We start from the raw sequence: 20,242 nt of genomic DNA, 5'->3' as shown, positions 1-20,242 counted from the left end.
TTTCCATTCAAACATGTACAAGCACACACACGCACAAGTGCACACACACACACCCTCACACACTCATACACACTCACCCTCCATTTAATAGGACTTTTTTTAACTGTGGCATCAATCTGAATGTTCACAATTCCAATGCCACATTTTATTATATAATATTGTATACTGACTATTCTTCAAAATATACATTCTCTTTTAAAAATTAATTGCTAGAAATAAAGGACACAATTTGGAATTTCTTTTCTCTAAGTACAGTATTTAAAGTCTTTGTAACTATATCACAATTGTGATATATTAATTCTACTTGAATTACATATTTATCCTATAATAAAATTATTCTAAACATCTTCAGTTTGTATAAATAAAACTAAAGCATAAATTTTATCTTTCCATCCAAAAATAACCCTTTAGTATAAGTTCCATGAGTATGAATTTGAAGGATCTTAATTACACTCGCCAGTACAGGATATCCTTCTTTTATATGTGCCTAATAGATTCACCACACTTAACTGAAGTCTTTATAAGATGTTAATTCCACATAGAAGTCCTAATTTTAAACCCTTTTGTGAGACACTAAAACAACACTCAATAAACAGGACTCTTAAAATTATAAGTAAACATAGCAAATCTTCCCTTCATGCAGCATTACTCAAATAATAGTCCTTAGAAATAAAAGCAGAGATTTTTTTTTTTTTTTGCCCTAATTACACACCAGCTAATTCTGGTTTTAGATCACTTGAACTAATGACCTTTCACACTTTACTGTAACTGTGCACCATTCTTCCAGTGATGTGTGTGTGTGTGTGTTTAAAGCTCAGAAAGTAATAAAAGCAAAGGTCTTTTTCTGTTGCAACTAAAAGCCACCCAATCCTGATTTCAAATCACTTCTGTTAATAAGCTCTCACTCTCTAGTTTCAGTGGATATTCCTCTCTTATTCACCATTCTTCTGTTTGGAGATATACATGTACATATTGTTGAAACATGGTCATATAAAGATTCCTATGACCTCTGCTGATTATGACTCGGCATTTCTATTCTTTGAGTCAAATAAACAGTTTTGGGCTTGAGCTATGCCACAATGCTCCGGAATACTGAGACCATTTAATTACTCTGGTATGATAATATGCCCAAACTTCATAGAACAAATCTGCAAACATTGGTCTAATGGCTGTGAGCAAAATAAACCACTGGATATCTTGACTCTTGACTTTTTTGGCCAACACTGGAGTTCACAAAAAGTATTGCTAAATTCCGGATTGATGGACAAAAACTTGGGACTTAGCAGAGAAATGGAGGATGAGAAAGGAATGACAGTCAACAGATTAATTAGACTGTATAAGCCTCCAGGCTATTACTTATTCATGTCTCTCCTAAATAAAAGACTCAATTTCTGTGTTTATATTGGTCTGATTATAACTGTGTTCTCATTTTCTTTCCAGTTTCCCTTCTCCTCCTAAACAAGTGGGTAAGTAATAAAAGCTAACTGTATATTTTATATCTCACTTCTTGCAGATGAGGTAGTGGAAAGGATTGGCTATAGTCACGCTGTCTGAATTAGAGTCCTGACTCTGAAAATAATAAATTGTGTAACCTTGTCAAGTAACTGCACCTGGGGTCGCCACAGTTTCTCAACAGTAAAATAGTGGGAAGAGGAAATTTTAAAATATCAATGATTTTTAAACAGTTCTTCCAGCCATAGGATCACTATGGAGAAAGGGACAAGTGAGTAGGGATAGACCCCAACATTCCCCATGGACCCCCCCCCACCCCAATTCAGTCAGAGCTTGATGTACTGGACTTCTGCATAAAGATTTCTGAAAACATGCCACATTATATGCCATGAAGGTCCTTCTAAATCTAAATTTCTTTGATTTTTAAAATGTATCACTTATATTGTCTTTGGAAAATTTTCCACTGCTCAATGTGAAACAGTTTTGTCTTTGTACAATTTTGATCAGCTTATTTTTTTACCCCTGCTGAGACAGATCTTTAAAGGAGTTTTCTTAAATTTACTTTGAACAAAATAAAATGTCTCACAAGAATATTCAGGGGCTTTCAAAAAGTTTATTTTAACTTGTAAATAAATTGAAAGAGCAAACCAAACACAAAGATAATCTATTCTTCCAGACTGTTTATCTGACTTTGTTTGCAGTTATCAATTTGAAAATATATAAGGCTCTAACTCAACTTGATCAATAACTGATAAGCTTATATCTTAATCTATAATTTTCAAAAAGTACTCAAGGAACGTAGCTCCACAAATAGTAGGCATAAAATGGAAAAAATGTGATCAATTAAGTAAAAAATGTGTTTCTTGTTTTAATTTTCTTTCATTCTCAAAGGTGTATTAAGTGCATGTGCATGGAATAGTAACCTTTCCCTTTCTGGAAACCAGTGATATGTCATATTTTTACATATTTATTATAGATTCTTCATGTAGTTGAGCAAGTTTTATCCTGTGAAATTAGTTAACCTGAGTGGGAGGAAAACACACACACATGCACACACACACACAAACATATATACATACATATACAGAGCATATATATATACGTGTACATATATACAGAAGGGGGGGATTTTTTTTTTTTGGTCGCACCAGGTCTTAGTTGCGGCAAGCGGGCTCCTTAGTTGTGGCATGTGAACTCTTAGTTGTTGCATGCATGTGGGATCTAGTTCCCTGACCAGAGATCAACCCAGGCTCCCTGCATTGGGAGCATAGAGTCTTATCCACTGTGCCACCAGGGAAGTCCCAAGGTGGGGGGGGCGGATTTTTTAAAGGAAATCAAATTCTTACTACTACCAGAGAACATTTTAAACTTTCTGTGATAATCATTCCTTAAAACATTTGTACTCTCTTCAACTCATCTCTTTAGCTTAATTTGCTGTGGAGCAACTTAATAGGTATAGAGAGGATGCATTCCTCCTGACTTTATTAACAAGAAGTCTAGAAGCAAGAAAAATGTCTACACATTGGAAAAGCCATTGAACCAGTTAAGGTCATAGCAACTTTTCCACCAATACTGATTCTCAAGACCTGCTGGTATCAGAAGAGTCTTTTATTTTACAATAGTGCTGCACATAATATTCCTATAAGGTAAAAGTTAATAAAGATAGATCAATGAGTAAAAAAGAGGGATAGATAAATAGATAGACGATAGATAGATAGGCACAAAGACATATAAATAAAATGATATATATTATCCTAGCACCCCAAATCCCATAAAAATCTTGACTTCAATCTCTACCTGCAGCCAATGGCCAGTAATATTGATTTGCTTGTCAGCAATCTACTGATCTTACAATTCATCACCCTTGTGGATATTCAAATAATCTCAGTCACTGCTTTAGGGTTTTTTTCCTGATAACAATAGTTATAATCATTGCCACTGTTTGGTTGTTGTTGTTGTTTTTCTTTTTGAGGGGTATTTAACACAAGCATCAAGGAAGATAGGAACCTCTCCCTTTTAAGGAATAGGCAGTGCTTCCAGGAGAAATGTACAGAGACCTCAGGAAAACTTACTTTGTTGTCCTTGAAACAATCTTTATATTAAAATACCATTGAATGCTCATATCAAAAATGTACACTAACAGTGTTTCAACATTGGCTATTCTGTCTTTTGTTAGACATGGGAGATGAAGTTTATGACGATGTGGATGCCTCTGACTTCCCTGCTCCACCACCAGAGATGAGGTAATTTAAATGTTCTCATTACAACGAAGTAATGAAAATCAGACGGTTCAAGAAAATCCAGCTGGAACAAAATCCCAGTGAGGGCGTGTGTTCTGTGTGCCATCCTGTTGGCTCTGACCTCCTCTCCCTGATCCCAACTCTGACCTGTCTGCCAGGTTTGTGAATGGATGGATAGCCCAGGTCCTCCTCCTCCTTCTCTCTCTCGCTTCCCCTCACCCCTTCCCAGTGGTCCTTCTTCCTGTTCCCTGATTATCTTCTGACCTATGACTCACCAATGTCTTCATTCATTTATTCGCTCATTCACTGGGAAAATATTTGAGAGCCTGATCGCAACTCATCTCACTGATTCATTCGCTCCCTTTTTTACTTTTTTCTCAAAACGTTTTTTGTCTTGAACACACTGCTTAGTTTATGTCTCGATCCTAACCCACCTGCTTCAAGCCTCCTCCATCCTCCACAAGAAGATCGTTTCCTTTCATGAAAAAAAAAAAAAAGAGAGAGAAGATTTGTGTTTTGAAAGGACTTTTAAGAGTTATGTCACTTTTTCACAAAATCATCTAATTCTCAAAGGTTCCATTCAAACAAACTTAAACAGTCAACAGTGAATAGTGACATTCTTTAGCTTACCTAAGGCTTCAATTTAATTTTAGACAAAAGTTGTAAGAAAATCTAAAATCAGTTAATAGGAGTACCTTTTGAAAATTCTTTTGTAATAGAAAATAACATATTAGGATGCTTTTTTATACTCCAATAAATATGTGAGATGATCTGATACATGCTATGTATGGAAGCAAGAACACCTCTAGCTTTTCCAAGAAAAAGGAAAGATGAATAAAAAGATCTTGAAGTTGATCAGTTAAAGGATAAAAGTAACATCAATGGAATACAGTAAGTGGTGTCTTCTGAGCTGTACTGGTAAAAATGCATGAGTGAACTCTAAGTTTCTGTTTTTGTCATTTTTGGTTTTTTTACCAACATTGTTAAACTAATTTTACAGAACAAGAGCAAGATCAAAGAAACTGAGGGGAAAATAGCCTGTTATTTATATAAGAAGATCAAGTTCTACAGGCAAAACACACCAGAAATATGAAAGGAGAATCATTCTCCTTTTTTCAGTTCTCCATGAAAGGAAAATCTAATCTTCAGAAATATGTTAAGTTTTAATATTCCTCACCATTGGGAAGTAGCTTCTATTCCTGACAGTTTTAAGCACATTTTTGTGTTTAATATTACTGTAGAAATGCCACCACATTCCATTAAATAGCTCTCTAGGAACCCAGAGTCACCCACTGGCCCTTTTCTTTAAGCAAAATAAACCCCAGCTGATTAAACTTTGTGCGATATGTACTAATTTCTTTCCCGTTGCTTATTTTCAGAGTTTAAGGCAATCGTGTGTCTCTAACCCAGCATTCTATTTTTTTAAATAAATTTCAATAAATTACCTTTAAAGAGAGCTTGTGGGGCATTTTTAACACTCATGTATATTCTGATCGCTCCAGAGTGCTAATCCGGGCCAGCGATTCCACTACTACCCAGGTACCATGAGAGAGAAGGTCTGAGGGACAATGCAGAACCTAGGGCAGGACAGTGTGATAATTCATTTCCCAGTGAATGAACTAAATTCTAAGATTCAAAATTTTAAATAAATCAGTTACAAACAAAACTTTACCTTAGGTAATCAAAATTTTGATTACCTTAGGTAATCAAAATTAATGTCAGTGTTTAAAATTTTTCATTATTCACAAATATTCTGATTTTTTAAATTCCCTCCTACAGAGAGTCACAGCCTTTCCCTAACATCCATACTTAACCCAGGAATTGTTCACAACCTTGGTTGCAAATTAATATCACCTGGGAGCTTTTAAAATATATATGTCAGTACCTGGACCTCACTCAATTTAATTAATTAGAATTTTTAATTAATTTAACTTCTGGGAATTAGACAAGGGCAGTGGTATTTTTTAAAAACTTCCCAGGTGATCCTATATGCGGCCAGGCTGGAGAATCACTACCTCAGAGCTGTTCACCTCTCTTATAATAATTGGCTTTAGTTGGTATCATGAGATATGACCCTGGCTTTGTTTTAAGTAGATTATATATAGATAAATTTTTTAAGCCATAAAAATCAGTCTTTCACAAAGTGTTCTTTTTTAAAAAGCCTTTTCTATGACAATTGCCAAACCACTTAATTTTCTAGGAAGGGCTGAAAAATATAAGGGGTTCAAGAATAGGTTGAATCATATGAAACTGCTGATATGTAACCATGTTTAAACTATACTTCAGTCATTTTATACCATTCAACATAATACATTATCTCTCACTTCCATTTTAACTCAGTCTGTATTCTCTTGAAGATCTATTCTGCATTATGAAATGTCATCATTTATTACAATGAATGTACTAGATTTCTAATAAAGATAATTGAAAATGAAATTTAACAAAAATGTAATGTTATGAATTGTCTGTTATACACTATTCTTCTTATATTTTGAAACTAAATGCTATTTTATGTGTGTTCTGCCATCCTAGTCAAGGAGCCAAGGCCAAGGCAGAAGAAAAAGACCCTAAGAAACTAAAAAAGCAAGAAAAAGAAGAAAAAGACTTCAGGAAAAAATTTAAAGTATGTTTACATTTAAATATCCTACAAAGTTCAAAGTGCTAATGAAAAAATTGATGATTTTTAAAAGTGTAATTATCAATATCACAGTTCTCCATCACAACTCCTTTATTTTCTACAAAATTTATTTTAGATTTAAATTTATTCCTATAAGAAATTAAGTAAACTCTCATACATGCACAGTATATGTACTGTGATAATCATCTAAATTTAGCTGTCCTTTGAAACTTAATAAGAAGGTAAGCTAAAAATAGAATAGATAAAAAAGATGTGAAATAGATAGATATATGTGAAATATTATTCAGCCATGAAAAACAAGGAAATCCTGCCATTTGTGGCAACATGGATGGACCTTGAGAGCATTATACTAAGCGAAATAAGTCAGAATGACAGAGACAAATACTGTATGATATCACTTATATGTGGAATCTAAAAAAACCAAAGCCACAGAAATCAAGAGTAAAATCGTGTTACCAGAGGAGGGGAGCATGGGGAGATGTCTGTCAAAGGGTACAAATACTCAGCTGTTAGATGAGTAAGTTTTAGGGATCTAATTACAACACGGTGCTTATAGTTAGCAATACTGTATTATATACATGGAAGTCCCTAATGGAGCAAATCTTAAATGTTCTCACTATAAAAAAAGAAGTGGTAGTATTGCGAGGTGATCAAGCCAATAGAATTTAAGTTCTGATGGTTATCATTTTGCAATATATGAGTGCGACAAATCAACACATACATTACATCTTAAATTTTAAAAAACTTTTTATTTTAAAAATAATTATTAGGTTGGTGAGGTTATGAGTGATTTTTCTCCAAAGAAGTTTTTGTTATTTTTTGAAAACAAGGAACTAGTTATTTAACAAAGATTTTCTTAATAAATCTGTCAGTAAATGAATTACTTTAATAGCACACATCAATCAATAATGTAAATGCTTTTCCTTATTTTTTCAGTATGATGGTGAAATTAGAGTCCTCTATTCCACCAAAGTTGCACCCTACTTAACTTCTAAAAAGTGGGGGAACAGAGATCTACAGGTAAAGCCTGGAGAATCCCTGGAAGTTATACAAAACACAGATGATACAAAAGTTCTCTGCAGGAATGAAGAAGGAAAATGTAAGTCACTATTTACTCTTTATAGATAGGACACCCCAGAATTTAACGACTAAACAAGTTTTAGTGATCACTCCTATTTGTATTAACTGTTTTTGCTCCATGCTTTGTGAATTGTGGAAAACATTAAGAAACTGGAGATCTTGCTGTGCTGGAATCAACGTATTTTATTTTAATTTTTTTTTTTTTTCATTTCCCACCTGCTATATTTGGCACTGAGTTGCCAAAGTTATGCCAAATTAGTGCTTCTGAAAATGTGGTCCCACAGACCACCAGCATCAGAAAACTCCTGTGTGTATTACAATTCTAACACCCTGGACCCACCCTTGACTTGCTGAGTCATGTGCTCTGGGGGTCAGACAGAGTCTGTGATCATAACGGCTTCCCTAGTTTGCTCCTATGTACACTAAAGTGAGAACCACTCTGCTAAAGTAGTGAGTGGTTCTTGCTCTGGTCTGGTTTGAAATTATATCGCATATGTAACACCTAGAATCTCCAGTTTTCCTACCTTGCAAATTCACTTGTTTTCACTTCCTGTTCGGCCGCATTTAATATGACATTCTATTCCAAATAAACACAAGAGAGTGCTGTCCTCTCTGACTTTCTCATCTACTAAAGCTGGTAGATGGAAATGTTTTTGTCCAGTTTTAAAAGGAAGCTTATTTCATTTAATGTCCAGGGAAGAGTAAGTCAAAATTATGTTGTCCTATATTTAAAATTGAATAGCCAGCAAGGCTGTCCCATATCAGCTCGGTACGTCTGCACGGAAAACACAAACTCTGAGCTCAATTTTAATGACAGGAAGGTGACTCAGGGACAGGAACCAAAGTAGGTTTTTTAAGAATAAAATACAGTGACTCAAGGGTGGGGAAAATGGATCTAAAGTTTTTATGGAAGGGGTGTGGTTGGCTTTAAAGAAAAAAATGGAATGTGGGTGCAAAGGATAACAGGCAGGGGTATGTAGCGTTACGACTAGAAGGTCACTGGAGATAATTCAAAGATGGAGTTCCAGAAGACAAAGAAAAGCCCCATTCAGACCAGGATTTGTGAAGATGTACCCCCAAGGAATAGTCTTAAATGCAGAATAACTACATGCTTTAAAAGGTCATCAAAATATTTTAAAATGTTCAAATTTTTTAAATTATTAAATAAGTTATGATGAATATACAAACTGAGTATTTTCCAGGATGATTATGATAGCATGAGGAAATTCTCATGATACAACAGTAAGAGAAATAAGAAGCCTGCTTAAAGTAGGACAGGATTTATTTACAGCCATGTTAAAAAATATGTAAATAAAAGAAACCAAACTAAAATCCTCATAGTGGCTGATTAGGGTGATGGGCCTAAATGATATGTTTCCTTCCCTCTACTTTCCAAATTATTTCACATTTTTCACAACAGAGAATTGTTCTAGTACTTGTCATGTGGACCTTTCTCCAGAGGACAAGCTTCAGACTTATCTTGCCCTGCTGTCCTGAGATTTCTGTCCCTGCAACAAATCCCATCTAGAGCAATGCTCCTCGACTTCAAAGTACATACACTTCACGTGGGGATCTTGTTAAAAGCGCAGATTTTAACTTAGTAGGTCTGAGGTAAGGTGTTTTCCCAAGCTCCCAGGTAATTGATGCTGCTGGCCCACAGAACATGCTCTGAGTAACAGGATATAAATGACCTCAACAACAAACATGTATAGATACAGATGAGCAGATGTAGATTCAGCATCAAAAACAGAAATTCAGAGGAGACTCCTACCTAGGAACCAGTAGACCTTAAGAATGAGGAAAAGCAACAGCCATTCTGGGATAATTTGTAATCTGCTATCATTTTCTACTTCGACATCAATAATTCTAAATACTGCTATGAATACTGGAGGACTCCTATCCTCTTAGAATTTATCATCTGTTAAAAATGAGAGGTGAAAACATTACATGACATTCTGGTAGATAAAATCAAGGGTTCCTTGTAACTTTTATCTTCTTTTTTTTTTTTTTCTGGTGCAGGACCAATGCACTTTACAATTCTCAAGCTCACTGATAACTAATTCAGTTCTTAGGTGGTTTTGGGGTCCATCTCGAACAGAATGAAAACCAGATGATTATATCGGTAGCACTTGCGTACTAGTTGTTTTTTATTTATAGACTTTCTTTGGCCTGGACTTTGTCTTAGTTTGGCTTTCCCATTTGGGAGGAGATTCTGGGATACTCCCATGAGCACTTGGAGAAGTAGACTAGGAAGAGAAGGCAGCTAATAAAATCTTGTTAATAAACTAGGAAGAGAAGGAAGCTAATAAAATCTTGAGAAGGCAGCTAATAAAATCTTGTTATCAAAACAAGGTACACTTGAGTAGTAGGAGCTTAATCAGTTGGGAACTCGGAGTGGCAGTGTTATCCCATCTGGTGGGAAACAAACTGGGGTACTTATACATCAACTCCCTGTCCATCAGGAATTGAAGCCTACTCCTGGGCAGGTGGGAGGGCCACCAAGAGCATCTGCGATTGCATTATTCCACAATTCAATGATCATATCTGCTTAATTTCCCATTTATTTTTCCAAATCTCTTGCTTTTCTTTATTTTTCTAAAACTGCTGGTTAGTCTTTCCTTGAACTGGATCCTTAACATGTTTAATTTTCTTAATTTCTGATCTATTCCTCAAATACCTCCATAGGATTTGGGACAGTTGTTGTATGGATTTAACCCTTCCTCAGCTGGCTTATTGCAATAGCCTTTCAAATGATATGTCTCCCTTACCCTTCTCTCAGCCAATCCACTCACCATACTGTTACCCAAATATTATTTTTAAACACATGAAGTCTTTAGGGTTAGTCTATAAAACACTTTGTGATCTAGCCTCACCTTCATCAACTATTTCCCATCTGCAACTAACACTCCAGAAATATAAACTACTCTTTTGTCATTCCCTGAATAAATTTTGCTATTTCATCCTTCCATGCTATTTTATTCTACTTGGAATGTCCATAAATTGTCTATTAAAAACAACCCAGTTGTCATCTAAAATTGGAAGCACACTCACTCACTCCTCTGCAGCCACCCTAACACAATTAATCTCTCCCTTGCTGCACCATGTCACTACTGTTATTGCTGCCACTGTCCTTACTGTTTTTCCAATCTATTACTCTTATGAGACTGAGCTTGAGAGTAGCTTCAGTGAAATGTTCTCAATGTTGTATTGCCAACACATTCTACACTGCCTGGCACCTTGTTTGGGGCTTGCTGAATTGAGTATAACAATTTGGAGATTGCAGTTGGATAACCAGATGAAAATCTGACATACTGACATTCACAGGAAGAAGTCCATTGAATAGTGTAACTTGTTAGAAGACAGAAGTTCTCTGTCTTAGCCATAGTGATGTGGTTCACTTGTTGTGTATCGTTTGGGAGACTCTGAATCTTTCAGTTCCTTTTTTCTACATTTAATTAGCAGTAACGACATTTGCAGTCCAACACCATGATGACCCTAACATTTTCCTTACTTTCTATTCTTCTTTAATCCAGAAAAAAAAAAAAAAAAGAAAACCATAGTTTACTTAAACCTAATTTGTAATGATAGATATGAGAGGCTAAATCATTAACAGTAATCCCTTCCCACTGTGGAGTAGAGTACAAGCCACTTTTACAGGCATTATCACATTTGATCAAGTCTCACCCACTGACTTGTAGAAAAGCATATTGTAGAGGCATTGAGATCTTAAATATATATTTCTGGCACATTCCCAAATGTTTACAATTTCTCGCTAATTGTGCATGTTCCTCAACTCAAAGTCTCATAAGCTGTGAGTTTTCCCACCTCCTGTCACTGGAGAAAATTTTTCTACAAAAATGTAGAAAAATTTTTCTACAGAAAAGACATGAGCTGAGTTATTTGTGATCAAAATGTTGTCCATTTCCCTTGGGCATCAAAGGAAGGGGAATTTTAAAGGTGCTTTGGGTGTCCCCAAATCCAACTGATCATTTCTTTGCTTAGGTAATTTTGGTTTCGATTTTAAAACAACACATGTTCACTGAAGACAATTTTTGTATTCAGAAATTTAATGTCACCTAATTTGAAGCCCTAAAAATAAGTAGGGAGAGAAAAAGAGAGAGGGAAACAGAACATTTTTATAGAACTAGGATAATAATTTATATTTAGCATTATACACTGCATTTCATTTTTAATTTCTATTACCTTATGAGCATTTTCTCTTGAAGTCGGACGTTGTTCCACTTGCCTTAGTAAATCTATGCAGTATGACTTTATTGTTTTTAAACTGCATGAGGGCAAACTGAGTAAGTTTAACTTTATTTCTGGACTTGCTCACCACAAACTAAATAATAAGGAAATAATAAAATTTGTCATTTTTATTGAGTAAAAAATTTGAAAATATTAGAACAAAGATATTTTTCATTTTTTCCAAAGATGGTTTTGTATATTCTTGGTAATTTTATATTCACAACACCCTTCTGAAAGGTGAGTCATTAGTCCTGGGACACATCTGCACTGTAGCAAGTAAATGTTTTGGGAAGAAATTAACTGGCACATATGGTGGGTGGGTGTTACTTTCTTAACCGACTCTACCCACCACATATTTCAAAACATTTGTTTCGAGTCACTGTGTTCTGTTCTATGAATGTGAGATTTCCTAATGATAATTTCATACTGTGTGAGAATCCCTGGTGTGCCAGTGCCCACGATATTATAGAGCTAACTAAACACAGCAACCACTCTGCATGTTACAGAACTATGATGAGGTTTTCTGTTTATTTCATTTGTTTGTATTTTTCATTACATTCCCTATGATGAAAGTTCATGGAACATGTGAGCAGAGAACATTTTTCTACTGCAAAAAAAAAAAAAAAATTTGTGTCTAGGAACTATCATGGAGAAGTTGTTTAAAACTTCATGGTAAGACACTTGTTTTGACACTGTCATGAATCATGCTTGTAATAGAATGAAGTTTCAGCAGAGATTTTTAAAGGTACTAGACAGCAAAACCTATGCTGTATTAAAAGTCGTTAACCCTGCAAAGGTGCTACATAATGGTGATTTTATAGTTTATGAGCCCCAAATGATCACATCATTTCAGGGAACTAAAGTAGAGCAGCACAGTACCATCTCACACCCCAACCCCTTGATAAGTTTGTTCTTAAATAGTATTCACAATCATTGATGTTTATGTAGCTCACACAACAACAAAAACAACAAAACAGCAACAACATTAGAGCTTTCAACAAAAGAAAAAGCTGCTCCATAGAACTCTTGAAGAGTCAAGATATAGGAGGAAATGTAATAGGGATTTGAGAAGCTAAGAAAATATATTTTTTTATAATAAATTTTGTGAGGTTAGGTAATTAAGCTGTATATCATGAGTTATTAACTTTGGTCATTGAAAGGACTGTTTTATGCCTAATTACAGATAGTGTTTTATCCAGGTCTACACAATTTTAGCATAACTAAGTTTTAAAAAGTAGATGACCTACAAGCACAAGAAAATAAAAACCTTTTATTTCCAGAAATGGTGATTATATTCTCTTTGTTTTGGATTTTGTTTCTCTTGACCTTCTAAATATTTTTTACAAACAACAACAGAAATATATTTGAGGCCAGAATAATTCCAATCTCTGGCAGTATTTTCTTACTTCTTATACATTTCTCTAATTGTCTACATTCTAATATTAGTTCAGACACTTTACAAAGCCCAGACAACTCACAATGAGATTGACTTCATTGTTAAAGGCTTCAGTCGTTATTTTTAAATTATTAATTTAAACATGAATATCATGGGAACACTTACTTGTATTGTTTTATTTTCCAATTTGTTTTAAGAGAAAATTCAAAATGAAAACATAACCTCCAATTTTAACTAACGAAAAAAAAAACTTTGTGACTCTTACTGTCTGTAGAAATGGTTCACACTTTATGTTAGCCCTAAACATAAGTACAAGTAAAGACAGACTTCAATTATTGGAAGCCTGACACAAAATCCACAATTTGTTCAAAAAGTCTGTTATTTGCACAGAGTTTCTCTTTTGAGAGACACACATAGAGTTGAATTTGTTAGAGATGAGATTATCCCCCTTTAAAAATTATGCTAAATGATGATTTCTACCTTAACTTTTTTTTAAGTTTTGTTAACGTGAAATGACTGAAAGAACTGTGGAATCAAATTCTACCCAAGGATCATAGATATTAATTTTAGATGACCTTTATATTAATTTTTCCACTTCTTTAATTGAAATAAAAAGGAAGGTATAACATGGTCTAATTTTTCATACTTTGAGAAAAATATTACTTATTGTACTTTTATCATTTTGACATATGCTTCATTACTGCCATGCTGCAGGAATTCAAAGATAACCTTGATTCTTTGTTTTCCAAATATGATTCTTATGAACAATTTTCATCAACAAGTAGTTAATTTCTTGACAAAATATTTTGGTGGAATTTTTTTTACCCTGGAATATTTCAAGGGAAAGTTCATTTTCTTAAATTTTAATCCACAATTTCAGTTGTATGATTCTAACTTTAAAAAAATCTTGCATGTTAAATCAATGGCTATATGATATTAGTATGTTTACCTAAGTTTATTAACATTGGTATTAATTTTTGCTTGTGAGCTTCCTGCTTTATCAGTTTTTACACATTTACTCTGATTTAGAACCAAAACTAGATCTGAGGTGGAGCAAAAACAATAGATTGACTCAGCAAAAGAAGTTATTTAGAAGCTGTATTGACAAGACTATAAATGGTACTAATCTCAAGCATACAACAGTAGCTAGGCGCTAACACAAAACCAATAATTCCAAAGGTTAGTAACATTAATTAGATGTCAGCAGACATTTTCTTAAGAAAAATAGCCCATATTTTTTCTTAGGAGTATTTTGCACAAGAGGGGCAAAAATAAAGTGAAAAAAAATCTTTGCTTTCTTGTATAAAATGTCTATTTTCCATTTAACAGAGGAATCACTAGAATCCCTGATACGTGCTCTTCTAATAATTATTTGTTCCATGAAAGATGAAAATGCAAACGTTGACGCTCTGTCAAGTGGTAAAAGTAATAGTGAAAGATCTTTCACGCTGATTATAAGAGAGCTGTTTTGAAACCATTTAGAATGCACACTTCCCCAAGTAAACACTAGATTGCGGATCTGAAAGGGGAATGGAACACAGTTCTGACTGTTCAGTATAATAAAATTTGAAAAGTTAAGTCTTAGACCTGGTGATATTTAAAATCCCTACCTGTGACCTACTTTTGTCATAGGAGAAATTATGCTTAATAAATTCTTAAAACTGTGTCACATGGGTAACACCTTAAAGAAATAGAGTAAAATGTGAAAGAAGCTTGTGCTACAACCTACAGTAGCTTAGAAAAGAAAATCTTGCTTTTTAATTTAAGGGGGAAAGGAGGAAAGATTGTAAATGGAGGAAAAGAGTCATGTAGGAGAGAGAGAGAAAAAAAGTTAGAGAGAAGAGGAAAAGTTATAAAGCAGAAACTAACACTCCATTGTAAAGCAATTATACTCCAATAAAGATGTTAAAAAAAAGGAAGGAGAGAAAAGTGGACACAAATAAGAAAAATAAGTCATATTTGGAGATAGAGATAATTATTCAATATATTATATCATATTCTTTTAATTAGTAAATTTTATTTCAATTTCTTTAAAAATAGTAGGGATTTTTCAAGTTTGTACTGTTAATAAAATTTATTTTCTTTTTCTTTCTTAGATGGTTATGTCCTTCGGAGTTACTTGGTGGACAAGTAAGCCCATTTTCTTCTACTACTATACTTCCAAAAATAATTATATGCTTTTCTTTAAGAAAGATTCCTAATATCACTTACATAATATAATCTACTAAATTATCATAAATAAATTTTAAAACAATATGCTATACTAATGTCAATATGGTAGTACCCATAACGAAGTTAGTTTTGATAAAGTGTCACTCTTTTAAATATAAAGGAGGAGCCCTTCTCATTCATGATTATACAGTTCATAGTTTTATATATTCATTGGATACAGACATTGCAAATATTGCAGACAGGTCAAAACCACTAACACTTTCATTAATACTTTGCATTTCGCTAGCTATTAATGCAGTTGATTGAATTGAATTAATCAGGTATCTACTAGTGTCTGCAGAGTAGGTACAAATATCACCTGTTAACGGTTTATAGCTTGGCCCCTAATTGAAGGCTTTTCTTTACTCACACCAGGCATAGTAGAGTATTAAGTTGCCTTTTTTGGAAGCATGCCAGAAAAAGATAGTGGTCAATGATTCTTCTATTTTTATGAATAGGACATTGTCACAGTCTGGTACTAGTGCTATTAAAGTCCACCCCCAATGTTATAAGATTCTATTCCAAGTAAACCAGTGCAAGAAATGAACTCCATTATCAGGGTAGGTCATATACCAATACAGAGATTTACAGAATTCAGCATGATTAAGAAATCAAGGAGGGCTTCCCTGGTGGCGCAGTGGTTAAGAATCCACCTGCCAATGCAGGGGACACGGGTTCGAGCCCTGGTCTGGGAAGATCCCACATGCCACGGAGCAACTTAAGCCCGTGAGCCACAACTACTGAGCCTGCGCGTCTGGACCCTGTGCTCCGCAACAAGAGAGGCCGCGATAGTGAGAGGCCCGCGCACCGCGATGAAGAGTGGCCCCCGCTCGCCGCAACTGGAGAAAGCCCTCGCACAGAAACGAAGACCCAACACAGCCATAAATAAATAAATAAATAAATTTACAAAGATATTAAGGATTTAAAAAAAAAAAAAAAAGAAATCAAGGAAGATTCACAAACTGTATCCATAAACAACCTGACACCAATCAGAAAGAGGCAAAGCAATGTTAAGGGCTCTGTCAGCAAACCAGGAAAGAGTCAAAAGAAAAATAATCACAATACTTTTATTTTCCTCAGAGCATTAATCACAGTAGTAGGCATGGGACTTTTCAATAGGTTTTACTCTATGAAAGATACAAATTTCAAGGAAAGAATGCGTGACAAATAACGGGACCATGTCTTCATCAGTGATTACTACAGGATGATTAAGAGAGAATTCAGAAAGTGTACTCTCTAAGTAATTATTGCTTTACCACATATTGAAGTGAATACTTGATAAAAGTTTATTGAATGAATGATAGAAAAAAATCTGTCCTCTTTGCATTTGTATCAGATTTCCATTAGCCAAATCCTCCCTCAATCTCAGAGAAAGGATCCAAACAGAAGACATAGGGAACTCACAGCATCTGCCATAGTTGGCAGCAATTTGAAAAGCCTGCTGCTGCTTGCATGATAAATGCACAGAGGTAGTATAGGAACCAAGAGTAGGTCTGGTCTAAATGACAAAGTCACCTTACATTTGTGTATCCTACGTTTCAAGGCTATATTAATATTTATAATTCTTTCTATTTTAATTACTTGCATATCATTCTCTCCTCCATTAGATTATAAGTTTCTTGAAATAAAAGCTTTGTCTTACTTATATCTCCTGGTACATAGGAGGGACTCAATGTGTGTGTGGAATAGAATATTTCACAAAGATTCAGGGCAAGATAAAACCTAAAATGTGTAAAACTCACCAGAACTATTATTATGGATGCTGCCTATAACCACAAATATTTTTAAAATTATATAACATAAGAATCACCATACAGTGACTTCCTTGGCAATCCAGTGGTTAAGACTCCATGCTTCCAATGCAGGGACATGGGTTCAATCCCTGGTCGGGAAACTAAGATCCCACATGCCGTGTGGCATGGCCAAAAAATTTTAAAAATAAAAAATAGGACTTCCCTGGTGGCGCAGTGGTTAAGAATCCACCTGCCAATACAGGTGACATGGGTTTGAGCCCTGGTCCGGGAAGATCCCATATGCCGCAGAGCAACTAAGCCTGTGCGCCACAACTACTGAAGCCCACGGGCCTAGAGCCCGCGAGCCACAGCTACGGAGACCGATTGCCACAACTACTGAAGCCCGCATGCCTGGAGCCCGTGCTCCGCAACAAGAGAAGCCACCGCAATGAGAAGCCCATGCACCACAACGAAGAGTAGCCCCCGTTCGCCACAACTAGAGAAAGCCTGGCGTGCAGCAATGAAGGCCCAACGCAGCCAAAAATAAAATTAATTAATTAATTAATTATGAATAAATAAATAAAATATATAAATAAAAAATAAAAAAATATGCTAGGCTTATAGTTCTATCTAAAGATGAGTAAGGCATGGTCTATGCTCCTGGGGCATGTTTTCATTATTCTGTATGTCTATGATATGGAATAAATTGTGTGTGTGTGTGTGTGTGTGTGTGTGTGTGCACGCTTTAAGAATGAAACAGAGGATTAGATTAAGTCAATGAAAGGAGATACAGATGCATATGAAATTTCTTCCCACTTATAAATGTAACTTCTCACCCTTAAATGCTTTGTGTCACATAAAATCACATTATAAAACTTATAACCTAAATATTGCTTTAATGTTAAGAAGATTCTTTCTTTAAAATAAAATTTATTTTCTACATTTACAGTGATGGAGAGATTTATGACGATATTGCTGATGGTAAGTCTCACGTGGCACCCAGCACAGAGAACAGTCATGGTGAATTTACTGTTCTTACAAATACTGAAAATAGCTTGCTGGATTAATTAGAGCCTTCCAATCTGATTAGAATTTGAATCACCTGAAAATGTTAAGAAAGGCAAATGCCATGGTATAATGAAATAAAATTATTTTTGAACATGACTGAAAATCAAGGAAAAATCTCTTATTTATTTTCTTTGAAAAAAAAGAATGAAATATTAGTGTATTTTTCATTATACCATGAATCTTAATAAGAATTGCTTTTATCCACAAAAATATTTGTGCTTCGACAGTAAGTAGGTACTTATTTCATAACCTGTATTACTCACTAGTATTATCTAAGCATTGTACATTTCTAAATTATGATCTAAAAAATTAATTTCACCTGAAATGAAGCATAGTGTTAATTATGTTCCTTTTAGTCTCCTTTTAAATGTATGATTCTTACTAATACCTAATATTTTCAACCTCATTCAGAATTACTATCAAAAAGTACATTTAATTAAGTACCAGGTAAAATAATCTTGAGTCTCATTTTGATAGAGAATAGATTTGTCCAGAAACTTTATTTGGAAAAGTACACTGAGCAATGAATGTTAAATCAATATATGGCCTTCCATTTAACTGCTTTTTCATAAAGTGAGCCAATTCTCCTGTTTTTATCCTAAACCAGGAGAGCATGAATCATTTACATTTACAACGTTGGAACACTTAGAGGATATGTATTTTGTGTAACTAATTTAAATTTGTATTTTCTTCTTTTAGGTTGCATCTATGACAATGACTAGTTCTCAGCTTTGGTCATTCTGCTATGTTCATTTGATGCCAATGTGAAGTCTGGGTTTTAATTGGCCTATGTTATCAGGTATCATAGAAAATGAATGCACAAAACTAGTTATTACCATTTGTTATAAAATTCTGATTATTTTTATACATTTTGAGATTTTGGACTTAGAAAATGATTTCTCTGCTTAATCAACATCTTGGAAGACTGCATCAATGAGATGTAAGAAATATTAAATACCAGTTCTGCCTCAGCTACAATTATGTAAGCACTTCTTTTAGACCATCGATAGACAACTCTCCCTTCCTAAAAAAAAAAATCATTTGAGAAAAAATGGCTGTTGTCTAAAGAAATATAAAGAACAACAAAAATATAAGGAAGGAAATTTTTAAACTTTTCATAAGAAGAAAAACTCTTGTTTATACTTCTAATGATCCTATCTTATATTCTCTATTCAAATTATCTATCTTTTAAAAGGCAGGGCTGTCTCCACTCTTATTGGTGGGTTAAATGTTTTCAAAAATTATAGTAGTAGCAGAAGTTTTGTATAAAGTTTGTCCCTATTTGTTAATTACGAATGTTTTTTAATTATTTGACGAGAATGTGTGCAATTAGTATGCACACCTAAGATTAAAACTGTAGAAGGGTCTAAAATGTTTTCTTTTTGTAGATTCATATGCTAACCATATAATTCTGTTTAAAGTACTGTTGTAACTAGAGCAAATATGAATGAATACTACCCTAAAATTATGAAGAATGGAAGAATGGAGTTCAAAATTAACTAGCCTTTTATGGCATCTCTTTACTATGAAGACTCTTGTAAAGGTTTCTGTTTTTGTTTCTCAATTACCTCTATAGAAAACAATTTTTAAACCACTTTACTGGAAAGTTGGCCAGCAGAGGAAATACAAATTAATAAACCTTAGCGTTTGGGCTGGGGTGTTTCCTATTGGTACGTACTCAACCAAAAACAACCCAAAAACAAAATGTGAAGCATTTGGGGTCCAAATGCTAAGAACACTAAACACCACAATACAAAATGCAGAAACCTAACACCCAAGAAAATAGCATATTAGGAAATTTTTTCACAGCTTCCAAAATATGAATTGAGCAAATCCTAATGCTGGGCTCTGCTACTAATGAACCATGATGTGTTATTGGATAAATTATTTATCCTCCTCCTAGTTTTCTCATCTGCAAATTTCAGGATTAGACTAAGTCAATTTTTCCCGACGTTTTCACTATCAGTTACCTCAGATTTCTATAATCCTCCCTCTACCCGAGCCCTGTGTTTCAGAAGTTTAGCTGATTTTTAAAACTCATTGATTAAATAATGATTAATCCATTATCCATGTTTTAATATTGCAAAGGCCAATTGGAGAGTCTAAAGAGTAGCCCCACTGAATTGAAATAATTTCAAGTAATTGTAAAGGAAGTCAAAGTCTTCATGTGGGTAAA

The 20,242-nt window shown here is 34.3% G+C and overlaps 2 protein-coding genes across 4 annotated transcripts in view; both read left to right on the top strand.

Moving 5' to 3' along the window:
- FYB1 (FYN binding protein 1) overlaps positions 1 to 18,865 on the top strand; it is a 170,837-nt gene extending 151,972 nt beyond the window's left edge. For all 3 annotated transcript variants that reach the window (XM_057539905.1, XM_057539904.1, XM_057539903.1), the window contains 7 exons: positions 1,441 to 1,466; positions 3,629 to 3,695; positions 6,225 to 6,315; positions 7,267 to 7,429; positions 15,151 to 15,184; positions 17,948 to 17,979; positions 18,766 to 18,865. In XM_057539905.1, coding sequence (XP_057395888.1) covers positions 1,441 to 1,466; positions 3,629 to 3,695; positions 6,225 to 6,315; positions 7,267 to 7,429; positions 15,151 to 15,184; positions 17,948 to 17,979; positions 18,766 to 18,788 — 436 coding nt within the window. In that variant the 3' untranslated portion in view covers positions 18,789 to 18,865. The remainder of the gene's footprint in view (positions 1 to 1,440; positions 1,467 to 3,628; positions 3,696 to 6,224; positions 6,316 to 7,266; positions 7,430 to 15,150; positions 15,185 to 17,947; positions 17,980 to 18,765) is intronic.
- RICTOR (RPTOR independent companion of MTOR complex 2) overlaps positions 17,945 to 20,242 on the top strand; it is a 144,874-nt gene continuing 142,576 nt past the window's right edge. The window contains exons 1-2 of the mRNA XM_057539902.1: positions 17,945 to 17,979; positions 18,766 to 18,865. Of these exons, the coding sequence (XP_057395885.1) occupies positions 18,856 to 18,865 (10 nt within the window). The 5' untranslated portion in view covers positions 17,945 to 17,979; positions 18,766 to 18,855. The remainder of the gene's footprint in view (positions 17,980 to 18,765; positions 18,866 to 20,242) is intronic.

This window comes from Balaenoptera acutorostrata, chromosome 2 (assembly GCF_949987535.1).
Source record: "Balaenoptera acutorostrata chromosome 2, mBalAcu1.1, whole genome shotgun sequence".
Classification (NCBI taxonomy): domain Eukaryota; kingdom Metazoa; phylum Chordata; class Mammalia; order Artiodactyla; family Balaenopteridae; genus Balaenoptera; species Balaenoptera acutorostrata.
The sequence above is the reverse complement of the archived record's forward strand: the minus strand, read 5'-3'. Positions and strand labels throughout refer to the sequence as shown.